We start from the raw sequence: 19,093 nt of genomic DNA, 5'->3' as shown, positions 1-19,093 counted from the left end.
GATGATTTCCTAAAAGAAGCAACACTTGAGTTAAGTTTTAATAACAACTAAAGAGGTAAGTATAGCAGGGAGAGAAAAGAGAGTGAGACCTAGTCCAAACTGGACCTATGATGTGCCAAAGAACCTGGGCAGAGGAATGAGTGGCTTTTATGGATGTGTGAGTAGATTCAGTATGCTTGGAGATAAGGTTGTGTGGGTCAATGGAAGCAGGTGAGGCTGGAGACGGAGGTTGACAGGTTATGCAGAGTCCATTGTATCTTGCTAAGGAGATCAGACTTAATTTAGCAGGTAGTCCATAGAGCCACTCAGTAGAGGAATGGCATGATCAAATTTCGATTTCAGGAAGATTGCTAGGTGATAAATTACAGGGGCAAAGATGGTAATACTGAAAATAGTCTAAAGATAAAGATAATGAAGATAGTTATGGGGGGATAGATGATGGAAGGCAGTCTGAGAAAATAAAGGAATATATGAACTGTATAATTCATGGAAAGGAAAATGATAATGAATGTGAATACGCCATGTTTTAAAATGTAGCAGTTTTTGGATGATGGAAAATGAATCTTGAATAATTCAGATTGGTTCCAGTTGGTCCCTCTGAGGATGTTAAGCCTTCAATGAACAAACACTGTTTTCTATAGAACAGAGTCTGAGTGACTTTGCTGAGTGTAAACAGTAAGTTGAAGAAGGAAGCACCAACAGAGCTTTTTTTCTTGCATACTCAAAACTCTAATACTATATTTTTCAAATGAAGGTTGGAAACACATAACTTTTTCGATGAGAAATAAGAATCAGTACTGTACTTGAGCTTGAGGTTTTGTTGTTGTTGTTGTTTTCTTTTTTTGTCTTTTTTGTCTTTTCTAGGGCCGCACATGTGGCATATGGAGGTTCCCAGGCTAGGGGTCTAATAAGAGCTGTAGCCACTGGCCTACGCCAGAACCACAGCAATGCGGGATCCGGAGGCATCTGCAACCTACACCACAGCTCATGGCAACGCCTGATCCTTAACCCACTAAATGAGTCCAGGGATCAAACCCGCAACCTCATGGTTCCTAGTTGGATTTGTTAACCACTGAACCACGCCAGGAACTCCTCTTTTTTTGTTGTTGTTGTATGTTTACTCTGAAACATGAAGACCAGTGAGAAATGGTCTAACTAGGGTACATTTCCAATTTTGATGACTTAGCATGAAAGACCAAAGAGAGAATGCCATTTCAATGTGTGACATTTCTACAAGGTAACAGCCATTCTTCAAACTACAGACCAACAAAGCAAACTGAATAACAAAATCACAAACACACAGTGGTAACTATGTGAATGGTAACTGTGTCATGGCAAACATTTCATAATATGTACATATATAAATAGCCATGCTGTATACCTTAAACGTACCCACTGTTACTTGTCAATTATATCTTAATAAAGCTAAAAGGAAAAAACAATTTAAAAAATCAAGCAAACACCAAGCTGACTTTATGATGTTTAGCATTTTCTCCAGTTGTGGTTCTTGGACCATCCTGTGAGAACTTTCTTTTATTAAGCACTTATTATGTGCCAAAAATATGTCAAAATATTCTAAAGACAGGTAAACAAGCAGGATACTTGCGATCTTTTCCCTAATGAGACCTGATATCTTAATCCAATATGAATAAGCTTTTAAGTCAGGTAAATCTGATTTCAAGTTCCACCTTTTCCACCTAGTATATATTAATTCTTAAGTGATTAACTTCTCTAATCTCCAGTTTCTTTACATGTAACACAAGGAAAATAATCTCAAGCTTCCCTTTTCTGTGGGTATAGAAATAGTATGTGTGAAGTTGTCTGAAATAAACCCAAACACAAATCAGTTATCCAGTAAATTGTAAATCTTTCTTCCTTTTGATGGCTTGGAATTAATGTATTGGTAGTACATTCATGGTGATAAAATTATGTCTTGTGATCCAGGTACACAGAATATATAATATTTGGAATTAAATTGTCTTTCTGGCTAAGCAGTATGTATTCTCCCCTGAAGTGTAATTGAAATAATACTCATCAGAGGGAGTTCCTATCATGGTTCAGCAGTAACAAACCCGACTAGTATCACTGAGGACATGGATTCGATCCCTGGCCTTGCTCAGTGGGTTAAAGGAACTGGCATTGCTGTGAGCCATGATGTAGGTCACAGACACGGCTTGGATCCCACAGTGTGGCTGTGGTTATGGCGCAGGCTAGTGGTTTACAGCTCCAATTTGACCCTAGCCTGGGAACTTCCATGTGCCGTGGGTGTGGCCTTAAAAAAATATAATACTCATCCGAGAATTTAGAAACTGGGGTCGTCTTGCTGGCCTGTGCCACTAAGTAGAGCTGTGTGATTTTGAACAAGTAATATAAACCATTTTGGGTGTCAGTTTCCTGATGTGCCCAATGTAGTTATTGAACTAGATGGACTCAAACTCTTATCTGGTTCTGAAACTCTATAATTCTATTTTCTTATGATTCAGTAGACAACTTTAGAATAGATCCTGTCAACTTGCATTATTGTTTGAATTATTTTTTTCCTTCTGGTTGCCTTCTTGTATGAATAAACTTCCTTCTCATCAGTCAACTTGTGGAAATAATATTTTCCACTTAATACTGTATCTTCTAATATGGTTTTTATTTCCTTCAGTCCTGGAGCATTGACTTTCCTCCTGAGGTATGCAAGCTGGTGTTAAGTCTTAAAATTAGGGGAAAAGTGTCACTTCTTAGCCAAAGAAAAATAAAATAAAATTTTAATGACTCTTACAAATTATTGTAAGTGTGATGATGTCAAGACCTTGGTATGTATAAAACATGTAAAGAAGAACTAGTGAATACAAGCATTATCGAAAGGGAGAGAAATCGTTTTACATAAACCTCATTTAGTAGTTTTGGGGAAGGGACTCTGACATTTTTCTGGAAGAAAAGACCTCCCACTTCCCATAGCTACTTCACTGGCATCGATCTAAATTCTTGGAACCACATGTTGACTTATGCCATTGCTGGAAACGTTTTTTTAAGAATGTAGAAATTCAGTATAGTACCAAATGTTAATAGTGATTATTTTTTAGAGGGAGGCTTACAAGTGTTTTATATTTGAAAAGGAGCTTAACTTCCGTTTTTCTTACTATTTCAGTGTGTGTGTGTGTGTGAGTGCGTGTGTGTGTGTGTGTGTGTGTGTGTATTTCCCCTTGAAGTGAACACACATACCGTTGTTAAATTGGGAATGAAAACAATTTCAGCTTTGAAAGTTATAGTAAAAATCTGGAGTATAAATGGGAAGAGTGATACAGTGAGGTCAGATTATAGCTCCAGCACTACCTACATGACATTTAGAATGAAATATGTTTTCTTAACAAACACATAAAAATGCAACTTATAGAGTTTTGTAGTCTAGAGTTCAGAGTATTCTGCCGTTAGTGTCAGGTGTACTGTGTGTGGGGGCAATGAATATGTATTTTGGATAATCAAAATCATTTGAACCTGCCGTTTTGGGAAGTAAATCTTGGATTCTTAGTGCTTTAGATTCAAAGTTGAATTAAATTCCAGCTCCGAAGATTTGTGTCCAAGCTGAAACTTTTTTTTCCTCATTTGTAAAATATGATTACTTGTGATTAATTATATAGATGTTCTTTAAAGTTTGAATAAGTTAGATATGTATAGTATCTGGCATAAGGTAGTAACTGATAGCTCTAATTATACTTAGTGAATTATATAAATGATCAGTCTGAAAAACCACAGTCTCAAATCAAAAGCATGGTTATCCTCTAAAGAACTGAGAGGAATTTTTCTATTATGATTAAAAATTATTTAGGAAAGAAGTTCAAAATTAGGGTCTCATAACTATTTGTTGAGTATTGGTATCACGTTTGGCATAAATGTATGTCTCCTAAATATTATTATTTTAAAAATAAAAGAACACTTATTTGGAACTTAAAAGTGGAAATAGAAGCAGTGGTTCCATTAATTTGTTGTCACATTAATTCAACAGGTGTTTTTTCATTCAGCAAACATTTATCGAAGAGCCCCTACATGACAAGTTCTGAGGGGCTTTAGTAGATATTAGGATGTAAAGATAAATGACATGGCCTGTTGTTTTTGGAGTTTGCATTCTGATGGAGAAGATAAACATGGAGAGAGGAGCAACAAAACAGTACAGTAACAACAAAATAGTACATTAACAACAATAATAGAACCAAGAACAAAGCATTACTGCCAGTAAGACAGAAGGAATTAAGTATTCAAATGAATGGAACTAACTTTTAAGGCAGTTCATTTTGGGATGGGAAAATAATTCCCTTTCCAGGATTGTTGAATTTTTAACTGATATTTTTACCCTTATTCTTTGCCTACATCATCTTACCATGGTATTGTGAGGAAGTGTTTTTCATGCTTTTTAGCCTCAGTGATTGCAATCCTTTATAATAATCTCACTTCACTTTTAAACATGTAACTACACATACCTTGCTCCTCACTCTAATTTTCCTAGACATGATCCTCTATAGGTAATTTAAGAAAACTTTTAATGTTTGGAATACTTAATTTGGTTCCTTCAATACAAAGATATTTCTGATCTATTCTTTAATTATCTGCTGAGAAGATTTCTGTCATAATTTTAATATGTAAGAAACTTTTCAGCATATCTCAATATTTTATATGATGTTTGACCAAAAATAGAACATTGTCTTGGTTAAGGAAGAACTGGGAGTTTCATTTATACAAACCACAAACTGAAACTGTAATACTTTGGTAACATAAACAGGGGAGGGTTTCTACCAATTAGAAGAATGCTAAACAGTGTTATATCTTTTTTTCTACTTATCATACTTTTATGGTGTACCAATACTTTTATGGGTGACTTTTGACTTATGGGTGGTTTTAAAAATCAGAACGAGGAGTCCCCATGTGGCTCAGCAGGCTAAGAATCTGGTATGGTCACTGCAGTGACTCAGGTCTCTGGTATGGTCACTGCAGTGACTCAGGTCTCTGGTGTGGCAAAGTTTCATCCCCTGGCCCAGGAACTTCCATATGCCTTGAGTGTGACCAAAAAAATCCAAATGAAAACTTCTCTAATCTTCCCTAATTTGTTTTAAATGAGCATGTCTCTGCTCACAGAAAGTACTGGTAACCTACAATAGGGACATCATTGAAACAGATTGTATTTCTTCTTTTAATTTAAATAATTCCAACTTTTTAACTTTTAGGATGATTTTTTTTATTTTGATGTAATTACCTTCTGAGAGTTAAACATTCTAACAGCTACGCTTTAAATGCTGTTTTTAATTTAACATGTATTTATTAGTAACGCTTCTCTTTCATTTAAAGCACACACTACATCCACTTTCTAGTGATACAGCTTTAATATGTTTAACAGAATGAACATGTTAAAAATAAAAATTGAGGTGATTGTACAGGGAATGAGAAGATTTGGGGAAGAGCTCACAAACTGACTACCTGGGGGCCCAAATCAGGTGGTAGATTTGTTTTTTTTCTTTGATATTTATCATCACAAGCCCAGGAGAGCCTGTTCCTTCTAACGAGGAAATAGCCAGGCAAAATTATCCATTTTTCAGAGTTAAGTTAACATCTGGCCTAGAGGCCTATGTGTTTTTAGGACTTGTTTTGAAGCCTAAGCAGCATCCCAAGAAGACTGAGAGATCAAGTACCATTTAAAACAGGTCCTCAGTTCACATACACAGAGTAACCATCATTATGATTATGGTTTGCTTGCATTAAAGTATCAGCCCCATACAAGAAACTAAATATACTCAAGTTCCATTCCTGTTAGAATAAAGATCTAAGTAAATATTTAAAACATTGCAGCAGAGGTAATTCGTTCTGCCCAAAAAATCATGTAAAGCATTGCAGTGGGTATTAACCTTTAAGTTTTAAGGGAAAAATATGACTTTTTAATGTTGGAGGCTAGGATGTCTTGGGGAGGTCATTTCAGGCAGAGGCATCATCATCATAAATAAAGAAACATAGCAAAGTACATGGAATTGTCTGATGCCACTGGGATCTAAGACAGGCACATGTGTAGAGAAAAATTTAAGAATGTAAGGGTAGGGGCAAGTTGGCCTGATATCACTGAAGATTTGGTTAGTTAGAATAATAATGTGATCAAATATGAATATTAACAGAATGATACTATCCTTGAATCAGAAGGATCAACCCAGAGTCCTTGTGTCACAGAACTGGTTAGAGCAATGTTCCTCAATGCTATTGAATAAAGATGCACAGCAAGAAATATGACTTACATCATGATATACTCCTACCATTTCTTCCCCAGCTACCATTACTACACACTCATGTAAATTTGAAATAAGTTCCTATAAAAATTTGTGTATGGAACACTGCATTCATTTTCTGTTATAATCTATTCTTTTTCATTCTTTAAAAATTGCTGATGTGTCCCCAAATTTATGATCCAGCAATTGTTTTAGCTAACAGTTTGAAAAATAATCAATTATGAAATTATTGCAATGGTAGCTCAAAAAAAAAAAAAGGTTGTGGCTAAGCTGAGAAAACATCAATAGAAATAAAAAAGAGAGAATACATTTGGGAGAAATTTTCTGAGATGAATTTTCAGCGCTGTGTGATGGATCAAATATAGAGGATAAAAGAATTATGGAGATCAAGCTTTTCAGTCAAGTCAAAATGTGACTTTGTGTCAAATAGATTATGAGATAGATCCACTTAGAATAAATATGATATAATGAATGTGAAGTTGCCCTTGGCCTACCTTATAATACTAGAAGATAAAACATTCATTTTTATTTACTCATCATATGATACTTTTCTGAATGCTTGATGGGTATCAGAATACCTAACTCTTCTGAGCATTATGCCAACTGTCTTTCCAAGACCAAATGTCAAATAAATCACATATACTAAGATAAAAATCATTTTTCAGCCTTGCATTGTACTTCCAAAAAATTAAGAGAAAATATATTTATAGTTAATAAATCAAAATATTTTTGTTTTATTAAACAAGATAATTCAATGTCAATGCATTGTTGCTGTGAAAAGTTTGATTATATAATCACTAAAAGTTAGAAAACTCACATGTTTCCCACAGCCACTGTAATGACCACATCGTACATAGTTTATTAACACCATGAATTGCAAAGAGAAAAAGTTAAGGTTTCTCTGCCTTGGTTTCCTGGCATGGGAGATTAAGGTATAAGCCAAAATATTACATGAATGCTGTTTCTTTTCTTTTAATGCAGAACATAATTTTTAAGAACATAAATTCCATGCTGAATCAGTTCTTTCCCCATAAGAGAGTAGTAACTGCTCAGCAAGCCCTGATCAGTGGAGTCATCCAGTACCCTGATTAGGACAAGAGTACTTGAAAATACATTCTAAGAATCTTGCTTGTTTTCCCACCCACTTATCTTAAATACCCTAGCAATGAATTTTTACACCAAAAGAATAAACAGGGAATTTCTAAACAGTTGCTATTATTTTTTCTTCACACACCCTTCAGAAAAGTTACAATGATCCTTTTTGTAACTGTAAAGGAAGGATTTAGAGGGTCTGTTTAATAATGTTCATTCTCTATGCATTTTCAAGGAACTTAACATTTATAATAACTCACATAAATATTAGTCTTGCTACTATATATATTCACTTTTTGTGAGAAAGAAAAGTCACATGCATGCAAGTTTATTTGATTTAAGCACAATATATCCATTCCTCAGCATATCTTCCCCTACTTCCCCCTCCAAATTAAGTTACTGAATAATATTTGTGCAGTTGTAGCAAATTTTACCCAATGACTGTATTTTGATTTTGACTGAAGTGTGGGAATGACATAGTCTAGCATATTTCTTGTTATTCAGATCTTTGTGTTCTAGAATGAGTTTTTTTTTTTTTTTTTTCATTCTGTGATTTCCCTAGAAATAATATGACACTGTTCTTTCCAGCCTTGCCAGTAAAGAAAAAAAAATGGGTTTGTGGAAAAAAAAAAAAAAAAAAAAAAAACCTCTCTCTTCTGTTTAGTCACTTAGTTTTTTCATGGCGTGTGTCATTTGTATTTATTTCTATCAAGTTGAGGATCTTATTGTTATCAGCAAGCAGAAAAGATGTGTGTTTGTGTATTTTTGTGTTCATGTGCCTTACTAAAAATGCAGATCTTCAACATGATGCTTCATCTCTATTTTTATACTTTACTACATACTGGTATACCACATATAAATCAGCTTAACCCTGTCCTTCATATTTCAAAAAGTCCTATCAATTATCTGTTTAATCCTTTTACCAGCATTTGGAAAACCATTTCCCTCAAGAGATCTGAGGTGTAAGTATTATTTTTATATTTTAGGCATTTAAAACTCTTTGTTTAATTACTTCTCAGAATTTGGGGGTGTCATCGCTGAGTGGCCCTGTATTAATAACGCTTAAGACCAAAGGATAAGGCATCCTTTCTCCTACAGGAATGCTGGGGTGAAGGAAGAACATAGACATTTTCTCTGATTCTGAAAGAAATCAATGTATACATAGTGTCAATTCAAACTCTTGGAGTCATTCCAAAATAGTTGTGCTTTTCTTTTATATGCACTATGTCCTTGGACATGTTTATTAAAAAGTTTGACCTAGTTTCTCACCTCTAAGTGGAGATAATGCTACTGTTTATCTCAAAGTATTGCAAAAGTTATTGGTTTCAGGTCTGTTTGGGGCCTGCTGTCCTCGCCTCAAGAAAGTCAGAGAGACTGAGAGGTTGCATGTCTCAGCTTCCCCTAGAAATTTTGTGAGGGTAACCACAAAGCCTAAGGCAAACCCAGGTATTAGAGATTCTTTGCTCTCTCGGCTTTTCAAGCTCAAAAACAAGAGAGGAGCAGATAGCATCCATGAGCTTCCTCTGGAGGCAGAAAAGAGGTTATCTGCTATTTCATGGTCAGTTGACAAATGTGGTTCCATTGGTAATGATGGTTTGGACTGAGGGATTTCAGCGTTAGTACAGAAAAATACATGAAGAGAAAGGACGTGTTTGGAAAAATCATGTGATTGGAACTTGTCGGAACATTAATGGTGAGAAAGAACAGTGGTTAGTCTATAATCCACTCGGTGTTGTTTCCTTTTCATTTAATCTATGTTATATGTGTAAAGAAGTTATCAATAACCTCCTGTATCATAATACATGCTCTTTAACCGTAGTAGCACAGATGTTCCATAGATAGCACAAATGTAAAACACACACCATATAACACACACCATGACGTGAATAACCACGTGGTTAATTGAAAGGGCATTATTTCTGTTACTGATAATAACCGTCAAGATTATAGTCTGGTCTTATTGTATCACTGTAAAATAGCACATAGTAAGATAGCTGGAAAAATGTTCTGAGCACTTAGTGTCATATTTAAACAATGAACTCTGAAGGCATATCTGCTGAGCTACTCAAAGAGGGTCCTCCTAGTTTCTTGGACTATTGAGCCATAACTTTAGGGAAATGTGGAGAATGTTGGCAAATCTAAGGGGTATGTCTTACTGAGGAATTCAGTGATCTTGAGGTATTTTACATAGATAATAGACACTTCTCTCCTTAAAAATTAAATAAAATTGAAGGTTTTTTTTTTTTTTCCAAAAAACCCCATTGTATACAGCTGTGAAGTAAATGTAAGTACCGTCAGTTCTGCATAACAAGAATGTTGAGAGGCAACTGCAGCTGGTTTGAGAACAGAGAAGACATTTCAGAGGTCTAGAGTGCAAGCGGAGCAGAGCTAGCTGCAGTCCCAAAGGTTTTTAATCAGCGATGGAAAATAAACACAAACTGAAAATCGAGCAACTCAGAGTAGACAGGAAGTTTGGCCAACATGCTTAATTCTGTGTATATGTTTTCATGTTTTTGATATGTCAAAATAGTTGGACAGTACGAAAAATTTAATTTGGCTGAAGAAGCAAAACTTGAGTATATTAAATATTCTCATGTGCTCTGAAGTTTTGTCTCATAAAAATCCACCATTTAAAAGCTGAGCAGTCTTCAATTTTATGAGATTTTAGAATAACATGTGAAATAATGTATTACTTCATAAATTCTTGCTACACATTGTGGCTACTTTTGCATATTATAATCCTTCAGAAGATTTTTTTAAAGGAAGATGAAGAATATGTGATTGCAAATCTATTCATAATCTTGCTCAATCAGCACTATTGCTGCTAGTAATGCTATGAAGTTCACAACAAACTTACTGAATTGCTGGAGTGCAACACAGCTGGTTGGCTATTTTGGCTTCCTTAATGCTTGCCCTGATTATGTGACATTCAGCTAATTATATGACTAAATATCTAACTCAACCACAGAGAAGTTAATTTACTGGCCACATGTGGACATGATGTTAATCTTTCCTTCTAGTGAAAAAGTAGACATAGTCACTCCAAGGAAAATGAACAGGGAGGCTTGTGGAACCAGCATAGTTTATATTTTATAGTGTGTCCTTCTGTTGTGCTATTTTCAGTACCTCTATTTCTGTCCCTCACAAAGCCTAGTTGGGCTATGCTTAGGTCATATCATAGAAACTTTACAGTAAATCTCAGATGGATCGATTACTCTTTGATCTCCTAGTGCTCTTTCAGTTTGCATCACAGGCATTTAACATGCTTTGCCCCAAATATGTTGGTTCCTCCCCTGGATCAACCCTATTCTCCAGAAATATATTGTTAGTCTCTTAGTTTCCTTTTGCTTCTGAGGTGGAAAGTCCCTGAATTTCAATACCCAGCATTATTGATGGCTATCTTATTAGCTCTTAAATGACATGTGGCCAGACAGCCCTGTCTCAGAAGCATGCTGAATCAGTCCTAAATGTTAGCAAACATGGGTGTGGAGGGGCTTTTAAATATGTGATAAGGAAAAGTGACAAAATGCATAAAGTAATGAAGTGGTTTTCTTCCCTGAAAAGAATATTCAGTAGGATGTTATTTTGGCTTTCTTTAACAGAGTTGGCTCTGATTATTTTTGAAGTTATAGAGAAAATGAAGCCTAAATACTGTTTTTCTATGGTGGAAATCCTCTGAAAGAATTGCTGAGGAATTGTTACAGCTGGGAGATGAATCTGAAACCGTCTCCCATGAAAGGAATATGTTAACTGTCATGTTAACAAGTGTTATCTATTTTTTACCTAAGGAAGAAGTGTCTGTACTAATGTTGGTCAGAATGCATTTTCTCACAGAATCCAAATTCATCCTGTGATCAGCTGGGTTATAATTGCAGACTCTTTTGGAAGGTGATGTGGAGCACATTTTAGGACTTTAAAGATGATTATATCCTCAATCATCCACGTGTTCCACTGTCAGATGTTCACTTTGCTTCTGTTCACATGTAGCTGTTCTTTCCCAGGGCAGTACTGTTCCTAATAGTCTTACCATGAGGGGCATGAGTAATAACTAATCTCCATCAGTGCATGGATCATGAATATAGACAAGTAAATAATCTATCATATAATATAGTGGGTGTTATTAAAGTCCTATAACGATATTATTCATTTCTCAATAATATGATGTGTTAATTTTTGTTTTCTCATCTTCGATAACATAGACTTTGCCTAATTGTGTGAGATGAAAGATATTTGTTGTGTTAGATAAATGTTGTCAGAGATCTAGGAAGCAATAAGATATATTAAGAGAGATAAGAAAGGATATTTAAGCCAGCAATTTTAATAGCAAGGCACATTTACTTTCTAATTTAACTTGTTTGAGAATTTAATATGGCAAAATACACAAGGAAGAGAAATGTGAGAAACTTTCATAATGCAGTCAAACCTGCAAAAATGCAGAAAGAGGCAACTGGTTTATTTTCCCTCCCTTGAAAGGCTGATTCAGACAAGGAGAAAGAAAAGAAAAAATTCTATGCGTGTGCCTGCTTGTGTGTGTGAGTGTTTTCAGCAATGTATAGATTGAAAAGATTCAAATCATTTTTTTTCCAAATTAGCAAATTATTGTTTATTAAAAATCTCATTTTCACCTATCAACTAATTTAAATTTGCCTTTTAGCAAATTAAAATATTGTAAAATGAAAAAGCTATTTATATGTCAAACCCAAAGGTCTATGTGACAGAATTTGAGAAGTGTCACAAGTTAGTTGAAGATAAAATTCAAGGTGCTTTCCAAAGCTTTCTTGCGATACAGAAATGAAATCAAATTACAAGAATAAAATCAGACCCAGGTACTTTGGAAGGCCCTGGAGCTTCAGTGGCAAGAACAGGGCAACAAATTCTGTCCCCCACACCACAGAGGGCACATGGCCTATTGATAGGGAAAACAGGCATTTTCGAGGATGTCTTCAAAAGGAACAGAAAGATATCTGATCCTATGGTAAAGGCTTCTATGCATTAGTTAGCATCTCAAAGAGGCATATTAAATTTGATAACTCCCTTTTCTTACTTTTCTTTCCCGTTTAGGATTATGGAAAGCAGTTACAAATATGTTAATGGAAAATGTTATAATGGATTCTATTTTCCCCTTAACCTCAGGGTACAAAAAAGCCATCTCCACTTACTTATGTTTATAAACTTGTCAAAATGACTTAAGCTTGACAAGTGGTGTGGATTAGAGTATCAGGTGTAATGTGTTTTACTTTAAGACAGCATGTGGTTTAGACTGCTTACTGCATGGCAGAGTTCTTGTGAATTTACCATCATAAATTCACCTATTAGGACTTCATATCATGTGCTTTTATGAAGATAACAGCTATGAATATTCTTAGACAACAGGTTGAATTAATATAAATGCCAATTTGAGCTCCATTCCTAGGAGTGTACATCCTTATTGAAGACAGTATTCCTGAATGTGTGGTGACTTACTGAAAACGTAATTTTCCGGAGTTCCTGTTGTAGCTCAGCAGGTTAAGAACCCAACGTAGTCTTCATGAGGAAATGGGTTAGATCCTGGCCTTGTTCAGTGGGTTAAGGATCTGGCCTTGCTGCAAGCTGTGGCGTTGGTTGCAGATGCAGCTCAGATCCCGCACTGCTGTGGCCATGCCTCAGCTATGGTTCCTATTTGACCCCTAGCCCAGGATCTTCGATATGCCACAGGTGCAGGCCTAAAAAGTAAAAGTAAAAAGAAAGTGTAATTTTACCAGGCACATTATCCTTTTTTTCCCCCTACTTGGTGAAAAAAACAAAATACAAGAAAATGTTCATTCTCTGTTCTTTTTTTTTTCATGCACACCATGTTAGGAGTGAATGTTTCATATTTACTTTTCCTTTGTCTATTCATTTTTTCCTCTTTAGGTGTAATCTAGCCCCTGTGGTGGAGTTTGCTGCAGATGTGGGAACTAAATCAGATTTTATTACCATGAATCCATCAGTTGTACAAAGAGCATTTGGAGGCTTTCGGAATGAAAGTGACAGAGAAAAATTTGTGCACAGACTTTCCATGCTGAATGACAGTGTCCTTTGGATCCCTGCTTTCATGGTCAAAGGAGGAGAGAAGCACGTGGAGTGGGTTAATGCATTAATCCTTAAGAATAAACTGAAAGTGCGAACTGCCTATCCATCACTGAGACTTATTCATGCTGTCAGAGGGTAAGTGTCTGGAAAGGACCAGTCTGTCCTTGGCACAGTGGAACACATAACAATTTTCCTTAGACAGGGAGAAGCTTCGGTGCAACTTCCCAATGGATATATGTTTCTGTTGCTTTATAATGGCTACTCTGTTCATTAACTTGAATTTTGTTTATGTGCTGTATTACTTTAGCTCATTCTCTTTCTTAAGCAAATATTTGATTTGAACTTGGTACTTATGTCTGCTCAGGAATGAACTCCTGATTTTTATATTTTGCTGTGTTAAAGAATAGTAAGAATTTATAGTAAAATTGATGAATTTGGGATGAGGACACTACCCATAGAAGTATTAATGGCTACTGGACAATATCATGGAAGATTAAATGTTAATGTAGTTGGGAGGCCTCCTAGTGATAGAAAAGGCTGACTGAGGAAGAATCCTTAATGTTTCCCCCACAGAGCCACAGGTGCCATTTTTGATTAAGTTAACATTTCTCTGAAATTAAAACAAACTCAGAAGTAAGGCCTATGTAAGAGAACTTCCAGTCTTGGCTCAGCAGGTTAAGAACCTGACTAATATCCATGAGAATGGGGGTTCAATCCCTGGCTTCACTAACTGGGTTAAGGATCTAGCATTTCCACAAGCTGCAGCCTAGGTCCCAGATGTGGCTTGGATCCCACGATAATGTGGCTGTGGTGTAGGCTGACAGCTACAAGTCCGACTCAACCCCTAGCCTGGGGACTTCCACGTGCTACAGGTATAGCCCTAAAAAGAAAAAAAGAAAAAAAAAAAGGAGACGACCTAAGAAATAGACTCTTATTTAAAAAGTGGCAGTGACTAAAACGCCAAATTCCATCATGAATACATATAAACATGTAAAATACATAACACGAAGGTAAGCAATAATGTATATTTATTAAGTATCTACTGACTGTCGATACTATAGGTTCACAAACCAAGCCGAGCTGATCATTGCCTTAAAGGAATGCCCAAGCTTTATGATCGAAACTGAGGCATGAACAGCTAGCTAAGGCATAAATAAATGATAAGGGGATATAGCCTGAAGTGTAAAATTGGTCCCTTAGGTTGGCAAAGAAATGTTAAAAACCTAATATTTGAACTAAACTCTAAAAGCAGAAAGCCATTTTTTAAAATTTCAAAGAGATTGTCGGGGAAAAGAGGGACAGGGGAAACCAGAAGGAAATGTTTTTGCCTCATTAGAGCAAACTGAGGCAAGGACATAATTAAGTACACTGTGAATTTGTGGAATAATGGAGTCCACTGTGGAGCACGGGAAAAAATAATTTGTGATCTGGTTAGGAAGATAATCAATTTTGTCCTTTATGAAGCACAATTAGATATGTGGATTTAGGAGAGTAAATCTTATAAATACAGATAGTATTGACAAAGGAGAGGTCTAGAGATACGAAGACCATTTGGGCTTTTTGATTAATTAACTCATAAAATGATAAAGATATAGAGCAAAATCAGTGGATATGGAAAGGATGGGCACGTTAAGGGGACCGATTAAATACAATGGCTTGAAGTCCTAAAAGAAAAAGCTTTCCAAACCCAGACTTATAAATAGTTTGCTTCTTATACTGTAAGTGGGACTGGGCTAATATATTTTCATTTTGTTTTGTTTTGTTATTGAGGTATTTTCCTTCAGGGATTTTACCATTTCTTTGTTTAAGCCTTGAGACAGTTTTTTGGACTGTTATTCTATACACAAATTTCATTCTAATAATTAAATCATGGTTATTCAACATTCATTTTCTTGACATTTAACATGAAGTTTCAACAAAGCAAGATAAAAATATTCATTTGGGGGATAAACAATTTTGTAAGTTACAGATTCCTGATAATTACAATTTGAGTCTGAAAAAAGAAAGATATATTCTTATTAGAGTATAACTTCATAACATGTTGTGCTAGGAACGCATCTTATTTTTCATTTATTTTTAGTTCTTTTTTGACTACATGTATTGCAAATATTTTTCTTAATCTGTAGTTTGCTTTTCACTCTCTTAATGGTGTCTTTGGATAAGCATGAGTTTAATTTTAAAAAAAATCTAATTAGTCACTATTTTTCTTCAATGTTTAAAAATTGTGGCGAAGCACACCTAATATAAAATTTACCATCTCAACCATTTTTTTTTTAGTGTACAATTTAGTGGTATTAACTACCACTCATTGACTTCCATGCATATCCACAACTCTTTCCTCTTGAAAAACCAAAACTCTCTACCTATTAAACAATCACTCCCCATTCCCTTCTTCCCCAGGTCGCTGGCAATCCTCATTCTACTGTCTTTATGGTTTTGACTACTCTAAGTACTTTATATAAGTGGAATCATACAGTATTTATCTTTTTATGATTGGCTTATTTCACTTGTTATAATGTCCTTCATTATTTCTTATAGTATTTTTCCATTTATGTTTTATTTTGTTTGACGTTAGTCTAACCACTCCTGTTCTTATATTATTATTATTTTTTTTTTTAGGTTTTCGTGCATGTGTGTGTGTGCTGAAACATTTGAATTTCTTTCTCATTTCCTTCATGTATATTTTAGAACTATTCCCTTTTTTAGTGTTGAATTGAATAATATTTCATTGTTTGGGTGTACAAGTTTATTCACTCACGTATTTCTTCCAAGTTTTGGCAGTTAGGAATAAAGCCGCTAGAAACATCTGTGTGGATGTTTAGTGGCGGATGGAGTTTTCAGCTTATTTGGGTAAATACCAAGGAATATGATGGCTGGATCCTATGATAAGTGTATATTTAGTTTTGTAAGAAATTAAATTATTTTCCAAAGTGCCTGTAACATTTTACATTCCCGCTAGTAATGAATAAGAGTTCTTATTGTTCCACATCAGCAGCAGCATTTGGGGTTTTCAGTGTTCTGGATTTTGATCCTTCTAATACTTATATAGTGATATTTAATGGTTTTTTTTTTATTTCTCTGATGACATGATCTGGAGCATCTTTTAATATGCTTATTTGCCGTTTTTAGCTCTTTAGTGAGATGTCTATTGAAGTCTTTGGCTCATTTTTTTTTTTAATCATGTTGTTGATTTTCATATTGGAGAGAGGTTTTTTTTGTATATTTTGGATAACTGTCATTTACAGATATGTCTTCTGCAAAGATTTTCTCCCAGACTGTGGCTTGTCTTTTCATTCTGTTGACATTATCTTAATGAAGCCCAGCTTATCAATTTCTTCTTTCATTGATTGTGCCTTTGAGATATTCTATCTAAAAAGTCATCACCAAATCCAAAGTTTTGAGTGTCTCATATGTTGCCTTCTAAGTGTTGTATAGTTTTGCATTCTACACTTAGATCTGTGATCCATTCTGAGTTAAGGTTTATGAACTATCTGTGCCTAGTTTTTTTTTGTTTTTTTTTAATGGGAGTGACCAGTAGTTCCTGCACCAATTGTTGAAAAGACTCTTTGCTGCATTATATTGCCTTTGCTTCTTTCTCAGATATTAGTTGACTCATTATGTGGGTTTATTTCTGAGCTCTTTATCTGTTTGATCTGTTTGTCTGTTTGATCTGTTTGTCTGTTCTCTGCCAACACCATATTGTCCTGATTACTGTAGCCTTATACTAAGTCTCGAAGTTGAGTAATGTCGGTCCTCTTTGTTCCTGTCCATCAATATTGTGTTAATTATTCTGGATCTTTATATCTCTATGTAAACTTTGGAATTAGTACTTTTGTTCCTTAGACTCTGGTTTATATTTCTCCATTCACTAACAATAGCAAAACATGTAGTAAGAAGCATGGCTGAAATAGAGGATTTTCAATAAATGAGAATCCAGATAGGATTATATGTGAACTCATATAGGCTTTTCACATTTATTTTAAACAGAGAAAGTCCGGAAGCTTTTACTAATTAGTTTATCAATATTCTCCTTTTATTTTTTTTTGTCTTTTTTTCCATGACCTTTATAAATATAAACAACTTTACTCTTTCCTAAGCATTTTATTCCAAAGAGCAAAGCCAAACTTCTGACTACTGGTGAGGGTAGTGATATGCTTTCTCTTGATTACTGTACTTTAGGTGTTTTTGACAAGATTTACTTTGAATTCTCCAGAGAGAACTTAACTTGCTACTTTCCATGTTTTCTACATATTTCCCCTCAAGGTCAAGTGATTAAGTTCTCAACTGTGGCCCGGGATATAAAAGTAGCTCTAGATTTGCCTTTCCCCTTTCAAATATGTTGGAAATTTTTACACATAGTGTATGTGGAAGGTAATTTCATGTATGCAACTAATGAAATTAATACAGTAATGCATGCAAATGTAGCATTTTGACATAATGTTTGTACTGTACAAAGCTACTACAACTCAGAAAGAAAATAAGGAAGTGGGAATGTTGATGAAACAAAGATTCATAAGATATGAAAGCAAAAGCAAACTCCCCAAAGATCTATTCTTTAAGTGTCTTTTTTACATATCTCTGAAACCCTGTGGTTAATACAATTCAGGAAAATAGTTTAGAAAATTTCTTCTCCTCTGTTGATTACTAGAGTTTGTTGTCTATCACGAAAGGGCTTTCATGGAATCCATGTGTTTTAGGGTGCAGATAATCACACTGTTAAAATGTGAAGACCTTTCCAAATACTGCAGTTAGAGGTAGAAAGTTTAAATGATTTGGAGAGCAAAAATGTCCTTGAACACAACAAGAATACTTTAGTTTTCATATCCTAAAGCTTCATTATTTAAAGTTTTTCCTCCTGAAAATTATGGCGGCTTACCAACTTAAAGCATCCATTTAATTGTAGGTTTTTTTAAACTCTAAAAATATAACCATCAAACACAAAACTCAATTATGTTTTAGTATATGGTCATTCTTCCCAAACCATATTAAGTAAAACAAGAGGGAAAAATATTGCTAATTCTACTTCTAAAACAATCTTAGTAAATAATCAGAAGGTAATCTAACAGGGACAAATAAAATGTATAGTTACAAATTAAAGTGAATACATGAATGTATTACACTGGCTTGCGATTGTTAGCTTTTAGTTGGTATTTATTCAGAAGTCTCGCATGTCTAATATTATTATTATTTTTTAAATTTCCTTGTGAAAAATAAAAAAATTCATAAGACTTTAAGAATGAAGATGGAATTTTGGAACTTTAAAATGACTTGCTGAAACTTTAAAAATGTAACTACAGGATATAAAAATGAATATTTATTCTTTATACATTAGTAACAAAATTATCAATGTATAATCTAAAATCTGAAAAAAATTTAATACATGGCAATTTAATAAACAATTTTAAATTATTATATTAAGATGTATTAAATATATTTTTATAAAATATAGTGTTATGCAAAACCCTCTTTTTATAATTACTGTAATTTGATTCCTAATAGCCATTGCTATTTTTCATAATGGGATGGTTATATTTTATTTTCCCATTTTTTTTAACATGGAGTAAAAAAAATTTAAAGAGCACACCAGGTAGATCTTCAGTTCCACTACCAATTAGATTAGAACCATGTACTCTTATGTATTTTTTCCTTTCCTTTTTACAATATTTATTTATGGCATATGGTTGATTTACAATGTCATGTTA

General features: G+C 34.5%; 1 protein-coding gene across 1 annotated transcript in view; it reads left to right on the top strand.

Moving 5' to 3' along the window:
* ST8SIA4 (ST8 alpha-N-acetyl-neuraminide alpha-2,8-sialyltransferase 4) overlaps window positions 1–19,093 on the top strand; it is an 87,928-nt gene that overhangs the window by 26,409 nt on the left and 42,426 nt on the right. The window contains 1 exon segment of the mRNA XM_047778365.1: window positions 13,233–13,526. Within this exon segment, the coding sequence (XP_047634321.1) occupies window positions 13,233–13,526 (294 nt within the window).

The sequence above is a fragment of the Phacochoerus africanus genome, chromosome 4 (genome assembly GCF_016906955.1).
Source record: "Phacochoerus africanus isolate WHEZ1 chromosome 4, ROS_Pafr_v1, whole genome shotgun sequence".
Taxonomy (NCBI): Eukaryota; Metazoa; Chordata; class Mammalia; order Artiodactyla; family Suidae; genus Phacochoerus; species Phacochoerus africanus.
This window is presented reverse-complemented; position numbering and strand designations above follow the sequence as displayed.